The sequence below is a fragment of the Phalangium opilio genome, unplaced genomic scaffold (genome assembly GCF_054372755.1).
Source record: "Phalangium opilio isolate 3A_F unplaced genomic scaffold, DU_Popi_V2 ptg000209l_1, whole genome shotgun sequence".
Lineage (NCBI taxonomy): Eukaryota > Metazoa > Arthropoda > Arachnida > Opiliones > Phalangiidae > Phalangium > Phalangium opilio.
In genome coordinates, this window is record NW_028324217.1 from 21,490,352 (window position 1) to 21,509,806 (window position 19,455).

Consider the following 19,455-nt stretch of genomic DNA (forward strand, 5'->3'; position numbering starts at 1 on the left):
GAAAACGCCTAGGATCAATGTAACTAATTACAATCGTCGCATGCCCAAAAAGAAAGACACATCTGAACGCGATTTGTGTGATATGAAAAGCCACTAAAACGCTTTGTTAAACTGAAAAATATTGACCAGCATCTGTCACAAACGGAAAACATTAAAGCATTGAAAAAATTTGTCAGACTTAAAAAAGGAAATCAAATTTCTGTCGACGCACATAACCTATTATTATAGTCTGTCAAACGAAAGAAGAGCCCTGAGAAATTTGTCCAAATTGGTGTCGCCACCATCGACCCCATAGTACTTTATCAACTTGTTTTGTTTTGTCATTAGTCGTCTGTAATATAGTCTGCTATAAACAGATAGGCTTAATCGCAATAGAACCAATACATTATGCAATATATATTTAATATGTTTGTTTCATGGTTTTTTACGATCATCGAGTATTAAAGAAAATAAAACAAAATTAACGACAAGACACCAGTCTTATCTTTGTTGAACTAGCATTGCAATATATTTTAATGACATAAGTTAAAGCATGAATCGTTAAAGTACTTGTCATATATTGCAAAATGTATTGGTTATATTGCGATTAAGCCTATCTGTTTATAGCAGACTATATTACAGACGACTATTGACAAAACAAAACAAGTTGATAAAGTACTATGGGGTCGATGGTGGCGACACCAATTTGGACAAATTTCTCAGGGCTCTTCTTTCGTTTGACAGACTATAGTAATAAGACGGTCCAACTATCCCCGCTAAAAACCTTTAAATCGGTGGGAACTGAGTGCTGTATTAGGTATATATTAAAAATGTGCTAGCTTGATGAAGGCTATTTTGAACATTTGAATTCATATTAATTTTCTTTTCAACACAAGCGTTTAAAAATTGCTCGAAATACCAATAGACCGTCAGTTATTTTTTGAAATCGGAAAAATAAAGTGGACTTTTACAATAGGCCTTTCTATAAATTATTTCGCGGGAGGGTACGAACGCCCTTCATCTCTGCTTTTTCCCCCGGCAACATTTTCTTTTCGCGGGAGGGAAGAATAGCCTTCGTCTCTGCTTTTTCCCCCGGCAACATACGGATTTTATGTAAAGGCCTATTACATTCACAACCCAACACTATTTATGGAACAACTTGTTTCCTTTCGCGCTCTTCTCTCTCGAACCTTTCCTCATTGGCTACCACTTACTTCCGTTTGCTTGCCCCGCTTTTTAAAAATTTCTTTCGCGCCAAAATTATTCCTCTGGTTTAGTTCACAAATTCGCCGCTGCGTTTCGCATATACCCTTTAAACTTCAGTGCTGGGAGACAATGCTGATGCACAGCGATGTTATATCGTCCTGTACTTCTAGGGAGCTGTAATATGATCCACTTCTGGAAGAAGCTATCGGCGGGCGGGTAAAAATTATTTGAAATACGTCACAGGCACCACCTGACAACAACATACAAAGACTCCACATAGAGTGGGACTGGACACCTTGTCCTTGTTTTTCACGAGATTGCAGCGCAAATTCCATGAAGTGCTAGTTTTCGAAATAAAACGAATTAAGCTTCTTTGAACCACGCCTCTCCTCTGACGTATTTCAAATAATTTTTACCCACCCACCGATGCTTTCTTTACAGTCCCTTTAACCTGGTCTCGTTAATTGCAACTCGGTCATTCTAATTGAAATTAATTAAAAAAATTGTTTTTTAAGGTACAAAAAAGTTTTCATTGTTTAGTTTATATACAGAATCATCAGAATGCAAGCTTAACCCAATAAACGTATGATAAAATATACGTGACAATATGAACAAACAGTAATATTCAGCCATTAAACCTCTATACGTGATACACCTACTAAGTACTGAAAAAGCAAGAGCATGAATTCAACGGTAAAGCTTTAAGCTAGATTCCCACTTGACCAAAAAAACCGGCGGAAACCACACAGCCGACGGTAGAAATTTTAACTTACGCCGGCGTCCGGCGGTAGACCGTTCACACTACGACTGAATTTTGAGTTTGGCGGTAGATATTTTTGGGTCACGTGACAGATTTGAGTTTTTTCCTCAATATCTCTTTCACACTCTGAATTGGTATCTTTGTCCCCTTGTCGCTTAGATCGTACAAGAAGGGATATTTTCTAACCTTCACAGTAAAGTCTTCCTTATTGACATCTAATCTGTTTGCTTTCATTATTTTCATTTTTATTTCTTGGTTGCATGTTTCCGATAACGATAAGCCTTGGTTAACCACAAAAAAATGGCGGCTATCAATCTATCTCGCGTATGCGTGCGCTCTTAAAATTTATGACGTAGTCAGTGGGGTAATTTCATTGGCTGAGACACCGGCGTAACGCCGAACACGACCGAAAAAATAGAACACAACTTACGCCCGGCCGAACGGAAATTCCGTCGGGCTCGGCGTAAAGATTTTTCGGTCGAAGCCCTTTCTGCCGGGTTTCCGTCGTGTTTTCCGTCGAGTGGGAATCTAGCTTTAGCGACAATTTTCCTGTATCTCTGGTTTCTTTTGAAACCATCTACTACCAGAGCTGATGACGAAGTTAAAGTAATTAAAGACGCAAATGACGATCTAGGACACTTAGCAAGGACTACGTCAAAACCTGAAGAAACTTCAGACAATTTAAGTGGTAATGAAAGTTCCGAGGAGTCTGGTGGCAAAAATGGAACTCGTTCGAAAGAAGAAAAGCACAAACGTTTGGAAAAGCGCTTGGAACAATTCGAAAAAAGTATCCAAAATCGCCAGGAAAAGGTTATGAAAAAATTTGAGAAGAGATTGGCAAGAATTGAGAAAAATATCAAGGATGATAGGGGGTGGACATGAATTCTGAGAGAAATACAAGCCGTAACTTCGGAAACGATCGGGTCTGGTGGGACGCTATAAATGGGGGAGGAATACTCGGGACAAAAGGCAGGTGGGGTACCACAGAACTAGACCCTATTTGGCGCCATCGTGTTGGCCTAATTTTGCATACATATTGCCAAAGTTATTTTAAACTTTTTTCTCATAAATAAAATTTGAAATTGAAACATTAAATTTTATATAGAGTTAATATTTAATAATTATTGTTTCGAAATTATTGCAAAAATAATAGTGCACGTAGATGACGCTGCAATTGGGAAACGCCGGTAGGGATTTATTTGAACGCGCTGGGCGTCACCTAGAGTTGTTACTTCCTATTTCAAGGACAATTGAAAAGATTAATCATTTGATTAAAAAATGGAATTTAACTTCTAACGCATAGTAATGAAACCAAACATGATTTTACTATGTTTGAAAAAACTTACATTGATTATTAAATCTTCTCTTCTTTCGCGCATAAAAATTATCATTTTACGCCATAGTTAGAAGTTAAAATCATTATTTAGTCAAATTTTTTATCTTATAATCCTTTCAATCCCCCTTGAAAGCGGAAGAAAGAACTCTAGGTGACGCCCAGCGCAACAATTTGAGAAACAATAATTATTAAATATTAACTCTAGTAATATTGATATCGCCAGAAATATATAATACTTCTCTCCGAGAGAAGTGTACCACAAAGCGGGGTAAGTGTAACGTCATTATTCCCAACATCAGAACATTTGTAGCAAGGTTACTAAACCAAATCACATACGCGATAAATAGTTCCCTCATCATTACTCTACTACGCTTAATTATTTGCCAAGGCATGCTTGTGAAGTCAAGATGAGGATTGTGGGTTGATTGCTGAGGATTTAGTACCAAAAAGCTATAGAATTGACCCCACGGTGCGATTCCCATCTGAAATTTGATGAGTAGGAAAGCAAACAAACAGGGTGAGCCTGGAAAGAATGACCTTACATAACTAAAGTATTAAGAGGATACAGAGTGTCATCCTTCTTCTATTATTCCCTTCTGATATCACCCATTCAAAAATATATTAAGTATATCGCAGGTGTGTTTCATTTCATCCTTAACTTTGTATTTTGTATTGTTTGTTAAACGCTAAACCTTGGCGAAATTTATACAAGCTGTCAGCGGACAGTCGCTACTCTCCCTGGCACCACGAAGATGGCGGCCTGGCCTCCTCCTTTCTGTTCCCAAAAATTTCGACAAATAGGTGAGAAATCCCTCCATGTATGTAGACTGTACACTTGTGTTTGAGGCAATTTAATTAAACTTACGTTTTACTCCATTTAAACTATTCCACGGAAATATAGCTTGCCAATATGGAGCAGTAGAAAGGAGACAGAGATACATTTAAGGCAACAGGGACTTAAGCAGTAATACGACACGCAACGTCACGCTACCTTCCACTATTGCTAAAATTTTACCAGGAGGAGTGGCTTAAATAGCTTTTATTCTGTAAAATAACATACCAAAATGGCGCTGGAGGTGGAACTAAGCTCAAATTGCCTAGTCCCCATTTTTAAGGAACTTTCGTTGTCACTGCAATAAAATTTCTCAATGGAAAATACCAACAGAAACGTCAACGGTTTTTCGTGTGAAAACGTTTGCTTTTTACAATTGCAATATTTTCGTGAAGTAGTTTTAATGGAGTGCAAACAAGTTTCAATTCAGTGCCACAGTAGAGCAATATTCAACGAGACGTAAATGCATTAAAAGAAACTTAATTAAACTTTAATTAAAAGACAATTTAAAACAAAAAACAATTTTTATTTTGACTTCTTCTGTACTGGATAATAAATGTAGTTTCTCATTAAGGAAATATTGCGTTTAAAATTTTTCTTAAAATTACATTAGGACTAGGTCTAATATCGCTCGGAATTACAGTCCTGCAAAGGGAACACTCGAATTGTTTTGATTTTAGTTGCTTTTTTATACAATTGAAACAGAAAGTGTGGCTACACTTTAAACTCACGGGATCTCTATTCATTAAAATGCCACAAATAGTGCACTGGAATTGTTCGATCACTTTTTCAATGAATTTCTTAAATAACAATAAATAATATCATAAGTTAATTATACCTCTAAGTACACAAATCGCTTCCACTTCTATGGCAATAGTGTTTGTCTGGCTCCCTTTAATGAAACCCTATACTATCTCCGTATCATTTATCACCTCAACTTCAATACAAAATTGTACTGCCTAGCCTAGCGTTTCTTTTATCCCTTTTAGAATGTTTCAGGACTGAAACCGCCTCTATCTCACGAGAGAGAGAGGGATTTGGGGTTGCTTAAGTAAAATTCGTTCCCCCCCAGTGCCTGCCTATACGAAACGTAAAACTCTCCTTTATTCCACTGGATGATTTTATTTTTCGTCTCGACCGCTTGGTGGCTGCACCGCGACAGAAATTTTAAAATTTTCTCTCTTCGGATCTTAGCGCTATACGAGTTCTGACGTCACAGTAGCCTGCCAAAGATGCCCAGTCGTTCCCCGAATTTGTGTACTTAGAGGTATAATTAACTTATGATAATATTAATTTCGCAAAAACAATTCGCTGGCAAGCCTATAAACGGGAAGGTAAATTATAAGTCTTTAACGGGTGGGGGGGGATAGAGAATGGTCATTATTAGGCCTGGGCTGGTACTCAGACTCGGACTGCAACTTGTTTTCCCTCTAGAAATTTGCGAATACTCGCGCGAGTACTGGGTAAAGCTAGTAACTCTACTCGAAGAGTTCATTTTTCTTTGAACTAGTCTAATTTTGTTGGGCAAGTCCATTTCTTCTTCGCGAGGAAACTAATCAATTAGGTAAGACCTTCTTGACGTCATGAGTTTATAGAAAGTATAGTACACGATGTTGGCGATCCAAAGGTTAATTAATTTTTAAGAAAAAGGGGCGATTTCTCATATTACACAGCGCGAACAAGTTTAAACAACAATGTGTAAGTTTACTTTTTATTATATCTATATATTTTTTGGTATAATCATTAATCTCAGCTAGTTTTGATGGAAAGGATAAATGAAGAGTTCAGGGGTGTGGCTTAAGATTATAAGATAACTCCTCCTACTGAGGGAATGTGCCTAATTGGCTTAGCGTGGAATTTCACCATTTTACTACTACCTAGAGAGACAATTCTAATTGGGGGATAGCTATTTTCTTAGTTCATTAAAGAATGGGAGTAAGGGAGGGCGAATACTCGTGACCGTCTATGACGAATAATTCGATCGAATATCGAGACGAATAACAGTCTCGGTATTCGTTTGAACCCATTTTTACTATTCGATAAATATTCGACAACCAATTTCGCAAAGGGCCTTGGTACATCTTTGTACCAAGGTGTGTGCAAAATCAGTCAAATATTAACCCCTAAAAATGTACTTTCACTAAAAGCATAGTCATTTTGTAAAAAATGGCTACTAACAACCTCCTTTAGTACTGATATTCGCCAAGTATTCGCGAATAATAGGCCTAATATTCGACGATTAGTCGATAAGACTATATTTTCGTTAAGCCTAATTATTCGATATTCCATTAAAAAATCATTATTCGTCTCGGTATTCGATAAGAAAATTTTTGGGTATTCGATATTCGTCTCGATAGTAAAAAGTGGTATTCGCCCATGCTTAAATGGGAGCCAATGAGTGATCAAATTGTAATAAAATATAAATTTACTAATTCGCCTTTCTCACAAACCAAGCTGCACTCTTCCCAAATCCTTTTATTAACGCTATCCTTTGACATCAGGGCCGCTACTCTTTCGGGTATAACGTAAGGAATCGGTTTCGTTTTCTTCGGTTCGGGAGCATCAGAGTCTTGAGGAGATCTCTTCCTTTTCCGATTGTTACTAGAAGGTTTTTCCTCAATTTCTTCGTTAGTTTGTGAAGATGCAGATTCATTTAACATCTACAGAGAAAATATTAATTGAGCTCTTTGCTAAAAAAATTAGTACTATTTATATTCAAACCACAATATTTCGTTGCTTCCAAATTAATTTACCTGCATTTCTATTCCGAGATCTTCGATTCTTTATTTCCCTTCTTCAGTCCATGGGGCTGGTGTTGGATCGTCCCTTTGTAGAAGAAATCTCCAAATTTTAAATCCAGAAAGGCCTTTCTCGGGCCAGTATTTCACCACCTACAATTTTAACTTCAGTTAGCTACAGCTAAACACTAAATAGGTTCATAAAATACGAATCTTTATGTTATTTCTTCACCTTGTATATTCCATCGTATCGATAACCTTTCTCGGGACAATACTTGGAGTGTTTAAAACCCTTGAAACCTCTTAAAACCCTAATGGGTTTCCCTCTCCGCCAGTCTTTGGCTTCGGCTCCCTCCTTATCATTAAACGGCGCTGCGCAACTTTTGGCTAACGCTCTAGAAAAGTAAATTAAATATTTTTTGGTTATTTAAATGATGGCGACTATCAACTAATGTTAACCATAAAGTGCTAATAGCGTGTAAATCTGTCATTAAATTTGAAATTAGTTTCTCAAGATAGAATATAAAAATAATACATTTTATATACACTATGAAATAGTGATGTATACCGATGACTGATATCACAATTTTACTGTTTAATCGGTTCGAGGTTCATTTTATTTAAGGTGCACGGTTAAAAAGATAAAATAAATCAGTCGAAATCCGATTCACTGGGTTTAAGTAATCGGTTAAAAAAAATCAACATTGATTCATTTACGTGGACCGTCATAGATTCTCGTAAAGACTAAAGCGACGCCTGGTGAGGCGCTGTCAAAGGCTTAGTGTAGAAGGAAGTGTAAATGGGAAGATGGACTGCAAAACCGAGTGAAGTCAATTCTCGCTTGTCGTTCTCGAACTAGCTCTAAATTAAGCCTCTAGCATTATAAAAATTTTTGGTGTTATCTTGATGTTAACGACACTGTTATGACATCAAAAAAGTAGCAATAATAACAGTTCACCCGTGTTTAAGGCCAGCGCGAACTACAGATCTTTAAACCGGATGGTGACAACATATTTATGATGTCATAAGCTTGTATGCCTAAATTATTTTCCCGTCTCGATTTTCAAATAACAAAACTAAACTCGAATGAGGCTCAGTTTCCATATTTTCTTTTTGGTAGATCCCCAAGGGGGGGGAAACGTCACAGTTGGGCCTGCCAATAAACGGAGCCGCTTTTCACCCTCCCTCCGTGCGGGCCGCTGAAGAACTCTATGCTAAATTTCCCGCACAATATGGCGCCTAGGCGGGGACTGGCGAAACCCCGCCTCAAAAGCTCTTCTTTCCCCCGAATTGAAATAGCTCTAAGCCTATACTTACTTGTTATCTCTGGTTAGAACTTGATCGCAAGATTGCTCCGCCGTTCTCTTATTGCCCTCTAAACTTCGGCCTCCACTTCCGGTGTAGTAGAATTGGTCTCCTTCATCCTAAAAAGAAATGAACCTGTTCATATATCCGTGATGAAATGGGCCAAAAATGTTGCGCTTCTATCAAATAGGCGTTTCCCACACGCAACAACAACCACATAAGTGAAGTTCAAGCTGAGTATTTTATTCACTAGAGGAAGTGATATCCCGTAGAAACGACTGTATGCGGGAGAAAATAGCGACTTAAAGGGGCTGGCCGGAGCTGTTGGGGTGAAGGGGGGATCAAACTGTTGCTTAGCATATTGCATACCCGCCCACCGCGACGGTGGCGCCATTTCTTATGGCCAAAGAGCTGGGTGTTTTCCCCCTGAACTAAGGGCGGACTTCACCCCAACAGCGCCGGTTAGCCCCTTTAAATCACCAGTAGCCCTTTTGTGAACATTGCAGCAACACTTACTACGCTAAAGGTGGGTTTCAATAATAATAATAATCTAGGCTTTCTCTATGAAGGTATTTACACACTAAGCCTGTGGCTTGTTTACAATTCATAGAGGGGTGGTGGCTAGCCCTATGCCTCACAGCTAGCCTACAGCGCCCAGTATACTAACTATTACCGTTAACCTCGGCCAGTTTTGATGGAAAGGAGAAACTAGGTTAGACCGCGGAGGAAAACTCCTTTTAACAAGCGGGAAGAACTTGCAAACTCTACGCAGAAGGAAATCATTTGTACCCAGATTTCCACCCGGTGCCACAGTCCGGGCTCGAACCCGGGACCTCTTGCTGCGAGACGAAAGCGCTGGTTCTTGCTGAGGATAAAATCGACCGGGTAGGATAAATTTATTTGAATTTTCGCGATAATTTTTAAAATTTCCTTGCACTCGCTAGATTTTTGCCCTCAACACACGCTTTTGAAAATCCATCTTTAGATAGAGCTCGGCATTTTCTATCCATTATCCACAAAGTGGTGGACAACCCGATTATTTATAAACTAAGTTGTGGATTATAATACGATTTAACACATAAGTTCTGTGGATAATTTTCGAGTATGGATAAAGATAAAATAACGTGGATAATGGATAGATATTGCCGAGCTCTATCTTTAGAGAACAATGCATTAGAAGCGCAATACAATTAAGCTTCGCTTGAAATTTCTACACGGATTTTCGATCTACGCTGCACTTGAAAAATGGGCCATTATTTTGAGAGCAATCTAAATACGTTATGATCGATCAACATTATTTTAAGACTAGGCGTTGCATTTGAGCCAACACATCATGAAACGATCTTCTAATTCTAAAGTCAGACACCCATTTTCCCCTCTCACTGGAATTAAGAGACTCCATCAGGCGTCCTATTTTTTTCAACAAGCTCTTTTTTCCAAGATAGAGCGTACATTGAAAATCGGGACTCTACGAATACTAACAAGATCGTCTTCATAGCCTCCAGAGAGCACTATCGAAAAGGCGCCGTCCTCTTCCCGTCCATGTATTCCACCAACTGGTAGGCGATGAACGCCAGATCCAGCGGCTAGATTCCTGTACTGCCAGGACATTCCTACTACTATTCCCGGTATGGGTCCAAAATGATCCATGGGCACAATCGTGCATTCTTTGGTGCTTCCGGCGCAAGCCATGCCTTTACCCCAATCACGAGTGGATGGTCCGATGGACACTCTCGAATTTTTTTAATTTTTCCCTTTTTGTCCGGGTCTGACAATTTTGCAATCTCGGCAGTAATAATCGTCCTCTGGTACCGAATCCAGTTTTGGTTTCAAACACCAGAGGTGAAAGAATTTCAAACAGCGATTGCACTGGATTTGTTGCTCAGGTGCTTCTTTACCACCACACAGTGAACACGAACATTCACGGCACTTAACATCCGGTTTATCATCGCAATTATCACACTCGGGTTTTTCAAGTCCTATATGAAGGAAGGATAAAGTGAAGAATTTAAGCGATATACTAAAATTGGCTGACAACAGGGTTGGCACGCTGGTATCCAGTCCGGTTTTATCCACCTGGATTAAACCGGTTTAAACCACGATGAAAAATCCAGTGGATTTTTCAAAAAATATAATAATAGAGTACAGCGCAGGCACCATAAAGTGAGATGGAAGGAAACGTTTGACCCACATGTCTTTACCTCTTTATTTCATCGAAATGGTCGATTCCCATACATTGTGGGTTAGTTTGACGCGCCCTCCTCCCACTGACCCACCCGAAACTCGTGAGACTGAGTTGAATTTTTCGCAACGCTATATTGTTGGGTCGGACCGCGCATTTAGAAAAATCTTTATCAGACCCTACCCTATTGATGATCACAAAAAGCCTACCCGGGCCCGACCCTAGCTGCCCTATTGAAGATCACAAAAAAGCCTACCCGGGCCCAACCCTGCCCTATTGAAGATAATAAAAATGTCTACCCGGGTAGACTTTATGATAACCCTACCCGACCCGACCAGCAAAATATTTTAAGTAATTTTCTCACCCAACCCGACATAGGATTTTCCGACCCGGTATGGGTCGGGTTGGATTGAAAATCCCGATTAAATCAGGGGCCCTACTCATCTCTAAGGGAAATGTCTATAGTTTTATCAACGTTTATGTACAATAAAACTGATTCTCAATTAGACGGCCTAGCAGAAGACAACTAGCGCACTAAATGTAAAAAGAAGTGCTAAAATTAAGCACTAGAGAGTAGTTTAAAAAAGCCAGATAAATCCAATAAAATCCGGTTTAAACCAGCAAAAAACCATACCAGTGGCTTTTTCAAGAAAAATCCGGATTTTTGCCAACCCTGGCTGACAAACAAACAAATTGTACTTTTTAGACTAGAGCCCTTGAGCATCAGTTCATTTAAGGCGGCGTCTCTATCTGCCAAGAGGACATTTTCTTCTATAATATACATTTCATCCACTAGATGAATTTTGCAGTCCTGTAGCGCAGTGTCGTCAACTCTGTTGGGAAATAAAAATACGATTGAAGGAACTGAAACCTTTTTAAATCTTTTTTCGAGTCTTAACATAAATTAAGTATTGTTAAGTTTTGTTTTTCTTTCAAGGAAAGATAGGATTTTATGGGACTTCATCGTGAATGAAAGGATCAAACCATTAATTTAGGAGTTTCAGAAGCGATTAAGATGAGAAATAAGTGAAATTAAAAACTATAACATCCTCTTTTACTCTAGCGCGTGCGTTAACGGTGGACTAAATTAATTAGCTCAATCAGCAGTTGCTAATTAACTCTTAGCTATAATTACAAAATTCATATTGAGCCTTTGAAGCTCAGCTTAAACGCGCAATTGGTTTAAAATATGAAACTAGGAATTTTAGAGAAAATATCGGGGGGGGGGGGAAACTGGGGTTGACAAGAAATTGGGTGTTCGTTGATTAAAGCAAACCTGCCAATAATTATGATAAACGAGAAAAAAATAAAATACCCAAGCAAGACGGTTCCAAAGACAAATTTCAGTCTCCTTGCGCTTTTACGGTTGACGATCATATCGTAATAATATCCAATTTTAGTTGGAGCATCATCGTTATAATTCACCATAACCTTCGAGCCAGGCGTCACTTTGTCAAATGGCACCTTTCGTCGAGCTCTTGGGCGAATACTTTTTAAAGGGAGATCAGCCTTGGTTTTGCTAGAAACAAAACGAAACCAAACCAAAAAAGGGGGTTGGCATTAATTTCGAGAAATGGCCATGAATATGGAGTAGGCAAAGGGGTGCAAATCTCCCCTACTAAGCGTCAGACCCTCACTTTGCCAATCAGGAGCCTTCCCCCCCCACTAGCCTTTCACTCTGAGAAGCTTGCCGCCATTTTGGTGGAAAGGGGAGGAGCCATTTTAAGCCACACCTCTCTGGCGGCTCCCTATAGCTTCTGAATATACTCACTCCAGTTCAAACTCAACGGAGTAAATCAGTGAGTCTCCTGTACTGTTTGAGGTTGAAGGTTGATGGGCTTCCTCGGCTTGTCGAGCAATTCTGACAATTTTGGCCTCAAGCCAAGCCCCTTTAAACTCCTCCTGGAAGTTTTTTGCATCAACGAGTTCACCAACATTAAAGTACAGACTGGTTGCTGGTTCAAGAGTTGGCGAGTTACTAATCTCTTCCTTCAAAGCAAAAAAAAATAAATAAAGATGTGTTAAAGACTTGATGCCATCTTTGAGCGCAAAATTAACTGAAACGCGACAAGGAAAGTCAACTTGTTGTAGGGGAAGCACGTGGCCCGCGCTTTGCTTTAAGCCCGTGACTATTTACAACAACAAATAATGTAAAGTTCTCTAAAAGGGGGCGCTGCTTACAATCTACTCTATAATGGTATCTTTAAGAATTGATGCCAGTCTGGGAATTAAGAATATTTTTTAAACTAGTTCTTGGGATCAAAAATTTTGATCTAGTTCCCCCCCATAGTTTTCCTACAGATTTGCAATTAATAAACTGTTTCCCCCAGGACCAGTAACCTCCACTTTTTTAAAAACTGGTCCAATCAATTAGTTTAACAGGTTTTGCTCCAAAGAAAGACCTACGCAATTTCCCCCAGCGTACTTGATGCCATCTTTGTGAGAAACGCGACAAAATCTTAGAAATGGTATTCCTAACATTAAACCCTACTAATTACAACAAATAATGTTAAGTCAAGAATTGGGGCGCTACTAGAAAATACTCAATTAATTTTGGCAACTGCAACTTGTCTAAATGCAATGTTGTTACATATTGCCCCTTCATGAACTAAGTATGATTAAATTTCAGTTATGATACGTGGTTGGTTCCATTACTGCCCAAAATGTAAAAAGTTGTAACGTTACGTACAATGTCGTTTGTAGTGGCTTCTTCATTAATGGCGGTTTCATTGTCAGTTCCAGTTACAGAACTACTTCCCTTTTTACATCTGACTTCAGCATCGACATTAACCTTTACGAAAACTTGCAACGTATGCCTTTCTTCAATCCCATAATGATATAGAAAGGCGTCTTCGATGGTACCACATTCATCGGTGTGCTTATCGGTAAGCTGTTTTCATTCATATTAATTTAATTAATAAAAAAAAGGTAGATGAATACCAGGACAACAACGGAAAAAGCGCAACTTACCACTTTCCCTTGAAAGATTAAAACAAACCTATTTATAGGAATATCTATAGTTTGTGATACATCGTTCCTGAATGTAAGAACCGTTTTTGTTTTAGAAAAATCACTCGAATTAATCTTAAATATTTTGCCCGAAACCGAGCCATCAGCGTAGGAGACTTTAACCCGCATGTTAAATGAACCAAGTCCAAGCCGCGAGTGTCGGAGTGCGGGTTACTTCGCGTGTGTTTCGCAACTGCCGCCGACCGCCGTGCGCTTCGCCCTAGGCTACAACAGTTGCAGTTATGGAATTTCCCGCCTTTTCTAACCCACCAGGGCCGCGCCCCGGAATTCAAATCGCCGGTAGCGCTAGGGGAATTTCCCGCCTTTTTAAAAGGAGAGCCACGGCCAACTCTAATAACGTGCAAACTATAAAAGCAACCTTAGCAACAGTCTGTAGTCCAAAATAGCATTAAAGCCGCAGCTTCGCAAAGCAATAAGCGGGTCAATGATCTTAAGCCTTTTTCCATTTTGCGTGATAGTGAAAAGAAGTTATTGTGCAGCGAATTCTAAATTATCTGACATTGTTTTAATTGTTATAATTATTATTATTTAATTGTATAATTATTATTATTTAATTGTATAATTATTATTATTTAATTGTATAATTATTTTTATTAATTGTTATAATTATTATTATTTTTTTAATATTACATTATTATCCGTTTTTTGTTCTCATATTACTGTACTCCCTTAGTGTCTTTCCGTAACATGCCTAATGTATCGATTTACGATGTTCACACATACGTCACACCAGTTGACTTGTGAACAACACATTCAAATAAATAAATAAAACCCGAACACAATGAGTGTGGGTAAATGCCTACGTCATTTCATGACAACCTTTCAGTAACCAGTGACGAAGTTATGGTACATATATTATGAACTGATGCAAAAATGTAATAAAATAGGAAAATTTTCTGAGAAAAAGGTTTAGGGATAACGCACCTCGCCAAAATATGGAGCTTCATGTTTTCGATGTCTAGTCAAATTTAATCGCGATAAAGGAACGAAACTTTTGTAAATTTGATATTAAACTGTACCAGAAGTATATAATACTTCTCTTCGAGAGAAGTGTACTACAAAGCGGGGTAAGTGTAACGTCATTCTTCCCAACATCGGAACATTTGGAGCAAGGTTACTAAACCGAATCACATACGCGAAAATAGTTCCCTCGTCATTAGTCTATTTGCTTTAAACTATTTGGCAAGACGCACTTGTGGATTTTTGTCTCACCCCAAGACGAGGTTAGGGAGTTGATTGCTGAGGATTTAGTACCAAACAGTTATAGAATTCACCTTACGGTGCGATGCCCATCTGTAGTTTGATGAGCGGGAGAGCAAACAAAAAGGGTGAGCCTGGGAAGAATGACGTTTAACGTTACATAACTAATGTATTAATCCCCTTCTGACTGTACTAACATTTCGAATAAGTCTGAAATTAGGATATTAAAGGACCTTTCGTAAAATTAATGGATGATATAGGACAGGTTCAAACTTTAGGATTTTATAGGAATTATAGGACCGCTGGGCTTCCAGTATTGAAAATAGTTTTCTGAAACTCATTTACTATTTTTGAATTATAAGAAGGGCAAAAAATTTTTTTGCATCACTCAGTGTGGTTTCCAATGTGCTAAGGTTGTACAGCACCATAGCCCACTCGATCACGCACTCGACAACGCAAGCTGCTCGCGTCGTGTATGCGTGATCGAGTGGGCTATGACAGGACTAAGGCTATTAATAAAAACTGTCTTTGTAGACAAAGATGGGAAAAAGTAAGAGATAAGTGTAGAAAATTAATTGCCTGAAGTACAGATATCCAATTTTCACTTTTGAACACATGATTATAAAACATCAATTATTTGAAAAAATTCTTATCTTAGTTTTTTTTCACCAAAATTACTTCAGTAAAATATTTTAACAGGAAACATGCGCTTCATTTTAAAAATAGTACGAGTTTACATATTATTTTCTATGAAAAATTTACAATTAGCATGAATCTATATAACTATGAATATACAGCTGCGTTACGCTGTCTAACCTCTCGATAAGGTTTGGGCTGGACTTGTGCACCAACACATGTCTTAGACTTAATGTGCACCAACACATGTCTTAGACTTAATGTGCACCAACACATGTCTTAGACTTAATGTGCACCAACACATGTCTTAGACTTAATGTGCACCAACACATGTCTTAGACTTAATGTGCACCAACACATGTCTTAGACTTAATGTGCACCAACACATGTCATATGCTTACCGGTAATCTAGCTTAATTACCTGCAATCGGTAATCTAGCTTAATTACCTGCAATCGGTAATCTAGCTAAATTACCTGCAATCGGTAATCTAGCTAAATTACCTGCAATCGGTAATCTAGCTAAATTACCTGCAATCGGTAATCTAGCTAAATTACCTGCAATCGGTAATCTAGCTAAATTACCTGCAATCGGTAATCTAGCTAAATTACCTGCAATCGTTAATCTAGCTAAATTACCTGCAATCGTTAATCTAGCTAAATTACCTGCAATCGTTAATCTAGCTAAATTACCTGCAATCGTTAATCTAGCTAAATTACCTGCAATCGTTAATCTAGCTAAATTACCTGCAATCGTTAATCTAGCTAAATTACCTGCAATCGTTAATCTAGCTAAATTACCTGCAATCGGTAATCTAGCTAAATTACCTGCAATCGGTAATCTAGCTTAATTACCTGCAATCGGTAATCTAGCTAAATTACCTGCAATCGGTAATCTAGCTAAATTACCTGCAATCGGTAATCTAGCTAAATTACCTGCAATCGGTAATCTAGCTAAATTACCTGCAATCGGTAATCTAGCTAAATTACCTGCAATCGGTAATCTAGCTAAATTACCTGCAATCGGTAATCTAGCTAAATTACCTCCAATCGGTAGTCTAGCTAAATTACCTGCAATCGGTAATCTAGCTAAATTACCTGCAATCGGTAATCTAGGTAAATTACCTGCAATCGGTAATCTAGCTAAATTACCTGCAATCGGTAATCTAGCTAAATTACCTGCAATCGGTAATCTAGCTAAATTACCTGCAATCGGTAATCTAGCTAAAATTACCTGCAATCGGTAATCTAGCTAAAATTACCTGCAATCGGTAATCTAGCTAAATTACCTGCAATCGGTAATCTAGATTAATTACCTGCAATCGGTAATCTAGATTAATTACCTGCAATCGGTAATCTAGATTAATTACCTGCAATCGGTAATCTAGATTAATTACCTGCAATCGGTAATCTAGCTTAATTACCTGCCATCGGTAATATAGCTTAACTACCTGCCATCGGTAATCTAGCTTAATTACCTGCCATCGGTAATCTAGCTTAATTACCTGCAATCGATAATCTAGCTTAATTACCTGTCATCGGTAATCTAGCTTAATTACCTGCAATCGATAATCTAGCTTAATTACCTGTCATCGGTAATCTAGCTTAATTACCTGCAATCGACAATCTAGCTTAATTACCTGCAATCGACAATCTAGCTTAATTACCTGCAATCGATAATCTAGCTTAATTACCTGTCATCGGTAATCTAGCTTAATTGCCTGCAATCGTTAATCTAGCTAAATTACCTGCAATCGTTAATGTAGCTAAATTACCTGCAATCGTTAATCTAGCTAAATTACCTGCAATCGTTAATCTAGCTAAATTACCTGCAATCGTTAATCTAGCTAAATTACCTGCAATCGTTAATCTAGCTAAATTACCTGCAATCGGTAATCTAGCTAAATTACCTGCAATCGGTAATCTAGCTAAATTACCTGCAATCGGTAATCTAGCTAAATTACCTGCAATCGGTAATCTAGCTTAATTACCTGCAATCGGTAATCTAGCTAAATTACCTGCAATCGGTAATCTAGCTAAATTACCTGCAATCGGTAATCTAGCTAAATTACCTGCAATCGGTAATCAAGCTAAATTACCTGCAATCGGTAATCTAGCTAAATTACCTGCAATCGGTAATCTAGCTAAATTACCTGCAATCGGTAATCTAGCTAAATTACCTGAAATCGGTAATCTAGCTAAATTACCTGCAATCGGTAATCTAGCTTAATTACCTGCAATCGGTAATCTAGCTAAAATTACCTGCAATCGGTAATCTAGCTAAATTACCTGCAATCGGTAATCTAGCTAAATTACCTGCAATCGGTAATCTAGCTAAATTACCTGCAATCGGTAATCTAGCTAAATTACCTGCAATCGGTAATCTAGCTAAATTACCTGCAATCGGTAATCTAGCTTAATTACCTGTAATCGGTAATCTAGCTAAAATTACCTGCAATCGGTAATCTAGCTAAATTACCTGCAATCGGTAATCTAGCTTAATTACCTGCAATCGGTAATCTAGCTTAATTACCTGCAATCGGTAATCTAGCTTAATTACCTGCAATCGGTAGTCTAGCTAAATTACCTGCAATCGGTAATCTAGCTAAATTACCTGCAATCGGTAATCTAGCTAAATTACCTGCAATCGGTAATCTAGCTAAATTACCTGCAATCGGTAATCTAGCTAAATTACCTGCAATCGGTAATCTAGCTAAATTACCTGCAATCGGTAATCTAGCTAAATTACCTGCAATCGGTAATCTAGCTAAATTACCTGCAATCGGTAATCTAGCTAAATTACCTGCAATCGGTAATCTAGCTAAATTACCTGCAATCGTTAATCTAGCTAAATTACCTGCAATCGTTAATCTAGCTAAATTACCTGCAATCGGTAATCTAGCTAAATTACCTGCAATCGGTAATCTAGCTAAATTACCTGCAATCGGTAATCTAGCTAAATTACCTGCAATCGGTAATCTAGCTAAATTACCTGCAATCGGTAATCTAGCTAAATTACCTGCAATCGGTAATCTAGCTAAATTACCTGCAATCGGTAATCTAGCTAAATTACCTGCAATCGGTAATCTAGCTAAATTACCTGCAATCGGTAATCTAGCTAAATTACCTGCAATCGGTAATCTAGCTAAATTACCTGCAATCGGTAATCTAGCTAAATTACCTGCAATCGGTAATCTAGCTAAAATTACCTGCAATCGGTAATCTAGCTAAATTACCTGCAATCGGTAATCTAGCTAAATTACCTGCAATCGGTAATCTAGCTAAAATTACCTGCAATCGGTAATCTAGCTAAATTACCTGCAATCGGTAATCTAGCTAAATTACCTGCAATCGGTAATCTAGCTTAATTACCTGCAATCGGTAATCTAGATTAATTACCTGCAATCGGTAATCTAGATTAATTACCTGCAATCGGTAATCTAGCTTAATTACCTGCCATCGGTAATATAGCTTAATTACCTGCAATCGATAATCTAGCTTAATTACCTGTCATCGGTAATCTAGCTTAATTACCTGCAATCGATAATCTAGCTTAATTACCTGTCATCGGTAATCTAGCTTAATTACCTGTCATCGGTAATCTAGCTTAATTACCTGCAATCGACAATCTAGCTTAATTACCTGTAATCGGTAATCTAGCTAAAATTACCTGCAATCGGTAATCTAGCTAAATTACCTGCAATCGGTAATCTAGCTTAATTACCTGCAATCGGTAATCTAGCTTAATTACCTGCAATCGGTAATCTAGCTTAATTACCTGCAATCGGTAGTCTAGCTAAATTACCTGCAATCGGTAATCTAGCTAAATTACCTGCAATCGGTAATCTAGCTAAATTACCTGCAATCGGTAATCTAGCTAAATTACCTGCAATCGGTAATCTAGCTAAATTACCTGCAATCGGTAATCTAGCTAAATTACCTGCAATCGGTAATCTAGCTAAATTACCTGCAATCGGTAATCTAGCTAAATTACCTGCAATCGGTAATCTAGCTAAATTACCTGCAATCGGTAATCTAGCTAAATTACCTGCAATCGTTAATCTAGCTAAATTACCTGCAATCGTTAATCTAGCTAAATTACCTGCAATCGGTAATCTAGCTAAATTACCTGCAATCGGTAATCTAGCTAAATTACCTGCAATCGGTAATCTAGCTAAATTACCTGCAATCGGTAATCTAGCTAAATTACCTGCAATCGGTAATCTAGCTAAATTACCTGCAATCGGTAATCT

At 38.1% G+C, this 19,455-nt stretch overlaps 3 protein-coding genes across 5 annotated transcripts; all 3 read right to left on the bottom strand.

Annotated features, from left to right (window-relative positions):
- Positions 1–4,624: 4,624 nt before the first annotated feature.
- Positions 4,625–6,992, bottom strand: LOC149621246 (E3 ubiquitin-protein ligase UHRF1-like). Of its 3 annotated transcripts, XM_089854306.1 has the most exons (4): positions 6,867–6,992; positions 6,543–6,773; positions 4,845–4,913; positions 4,625–4,772 (listed from the first exon to the last, which is right to left on the bottom strand). In XM_089854306.1, the coding sequence occupies exons 1-4, from the start codon at positions 6,870–6,872 to the stop codon at positions 4,683–4,685; spliced, it is 396 nt and encodes a 131-aa protein (XP_089710432.1). In that variant the 5' UTR covers positions 6,873–6,992; the 3' UTR covers positions 4,625–4,682. The 3 variants fall into 3 exon arrangements, with proteins under 3 accessions (XP_089710432.1, XP_089710431.1, XP_089710430.1); XM_089854305.1 differs by having other exon boundaries at positions 4,625–4,913; positions 6,564–6,773; XM_089854304.1 differs by having other exon boundaries at positions 4,625–4,913; positions 6,867–6,987.
- On the bottom strand, positions 6,897–10,091 carry LOC149621247 (E3 ubiquitin-protein ligase UHRF1-like). Its single transcript, XM_089854739.1, has 4 exons — positions 9,639–10,091; positions 8,169–8,275; positions 7,084–7,246; positions 6,897–7,004 (listed from the first exon to the last, which is right to left on the bottom strand). The coding sequence occupies exons 1-4, from the start codon at positions 9,846–9,848 to the stop codon at positions 6,897–6,899; spliced, it is 588 nt and encodes a 195-aa protein (XP_089710865.1). The 5' UTR covers positions 9,849–10,091.
- Positions 9,900–13,505, bottom strand: LOC149621248 (E3 ubiquitin-protein ligase UHRF1-like). The gene is made up of 6 exons (XM_089854740.1): positions 13,309–13,505; positions 13,028–13,228; positions 12,110–12,327; positions 11,654–11,857; positions 11,038–11,171; positions 9,900–10,135 (listed from the first exon to the last, which is right to left on the bottom strand). The coding sequence occupies exons 1-6, from the start codon at positions 13,474–13,476 to the stop codon at positions 9,900–9,902; spliced, it is 1,161 nt and encodes a 386-aa protein (XP_089710866.1). The 5' UTR covers positions 13,477–13,505.
- Between the last annotated feature and the right edge of the window lie 5,950 nt (positions 13,506–19,455).

Coding starts and splice junctions, on each gene's coding strand:
- LOC149621246 (XM_089854304.1), bottom strand. Junction 4,914..6,542: donor TTTGTGAGAAAGGCGAATTA/GTAAATTTATAT, acceptor TTGTTATTTAAG/AAATTCATTGAAAAAGTGAT.
- LOC149621247 (XM_089854739.1), bottom strand. CDS start 9,848: ATGGCTTGCGCCGGAAGCACCAAAGAATGCACGATTGTGCCCATGGAT. Junction 8,276..9,638: donor GAGGCTATGAAGACGATCTT/GTTAGTATTCGT, acceptor ATTTCTTTTTAG/GATGAAGGAGACCAATTCTA. Junction 7,005..7,083: donor GATACGATGGAATATACAAG/GTGAAGAAATAA, acceptor TTAAAATTGTAG/GTGGTGAAATACTGGCCCGA.
- LOC149621248 (XM_089854740.1), bottom strand. CDS start 13,476: ATGCGGGTTAAAGTCTCCTACGCTGATGGCTCGGTTTCGGGCAAAATA. Junction 12,328..13,027: donor AAGCCACTACAAACGACATT/GTACGTAACGTT, acceptor TTTGCTTTGAAG/GAAGAGATTAGTAACTCGCC. Junction 11,172..11,653: donor TTTGGAACCGTCTTGCTTGG/GTATTTTATTTT, acceptor ATTTCCCAACAG/AGTTGACGACACTGCGCTAC.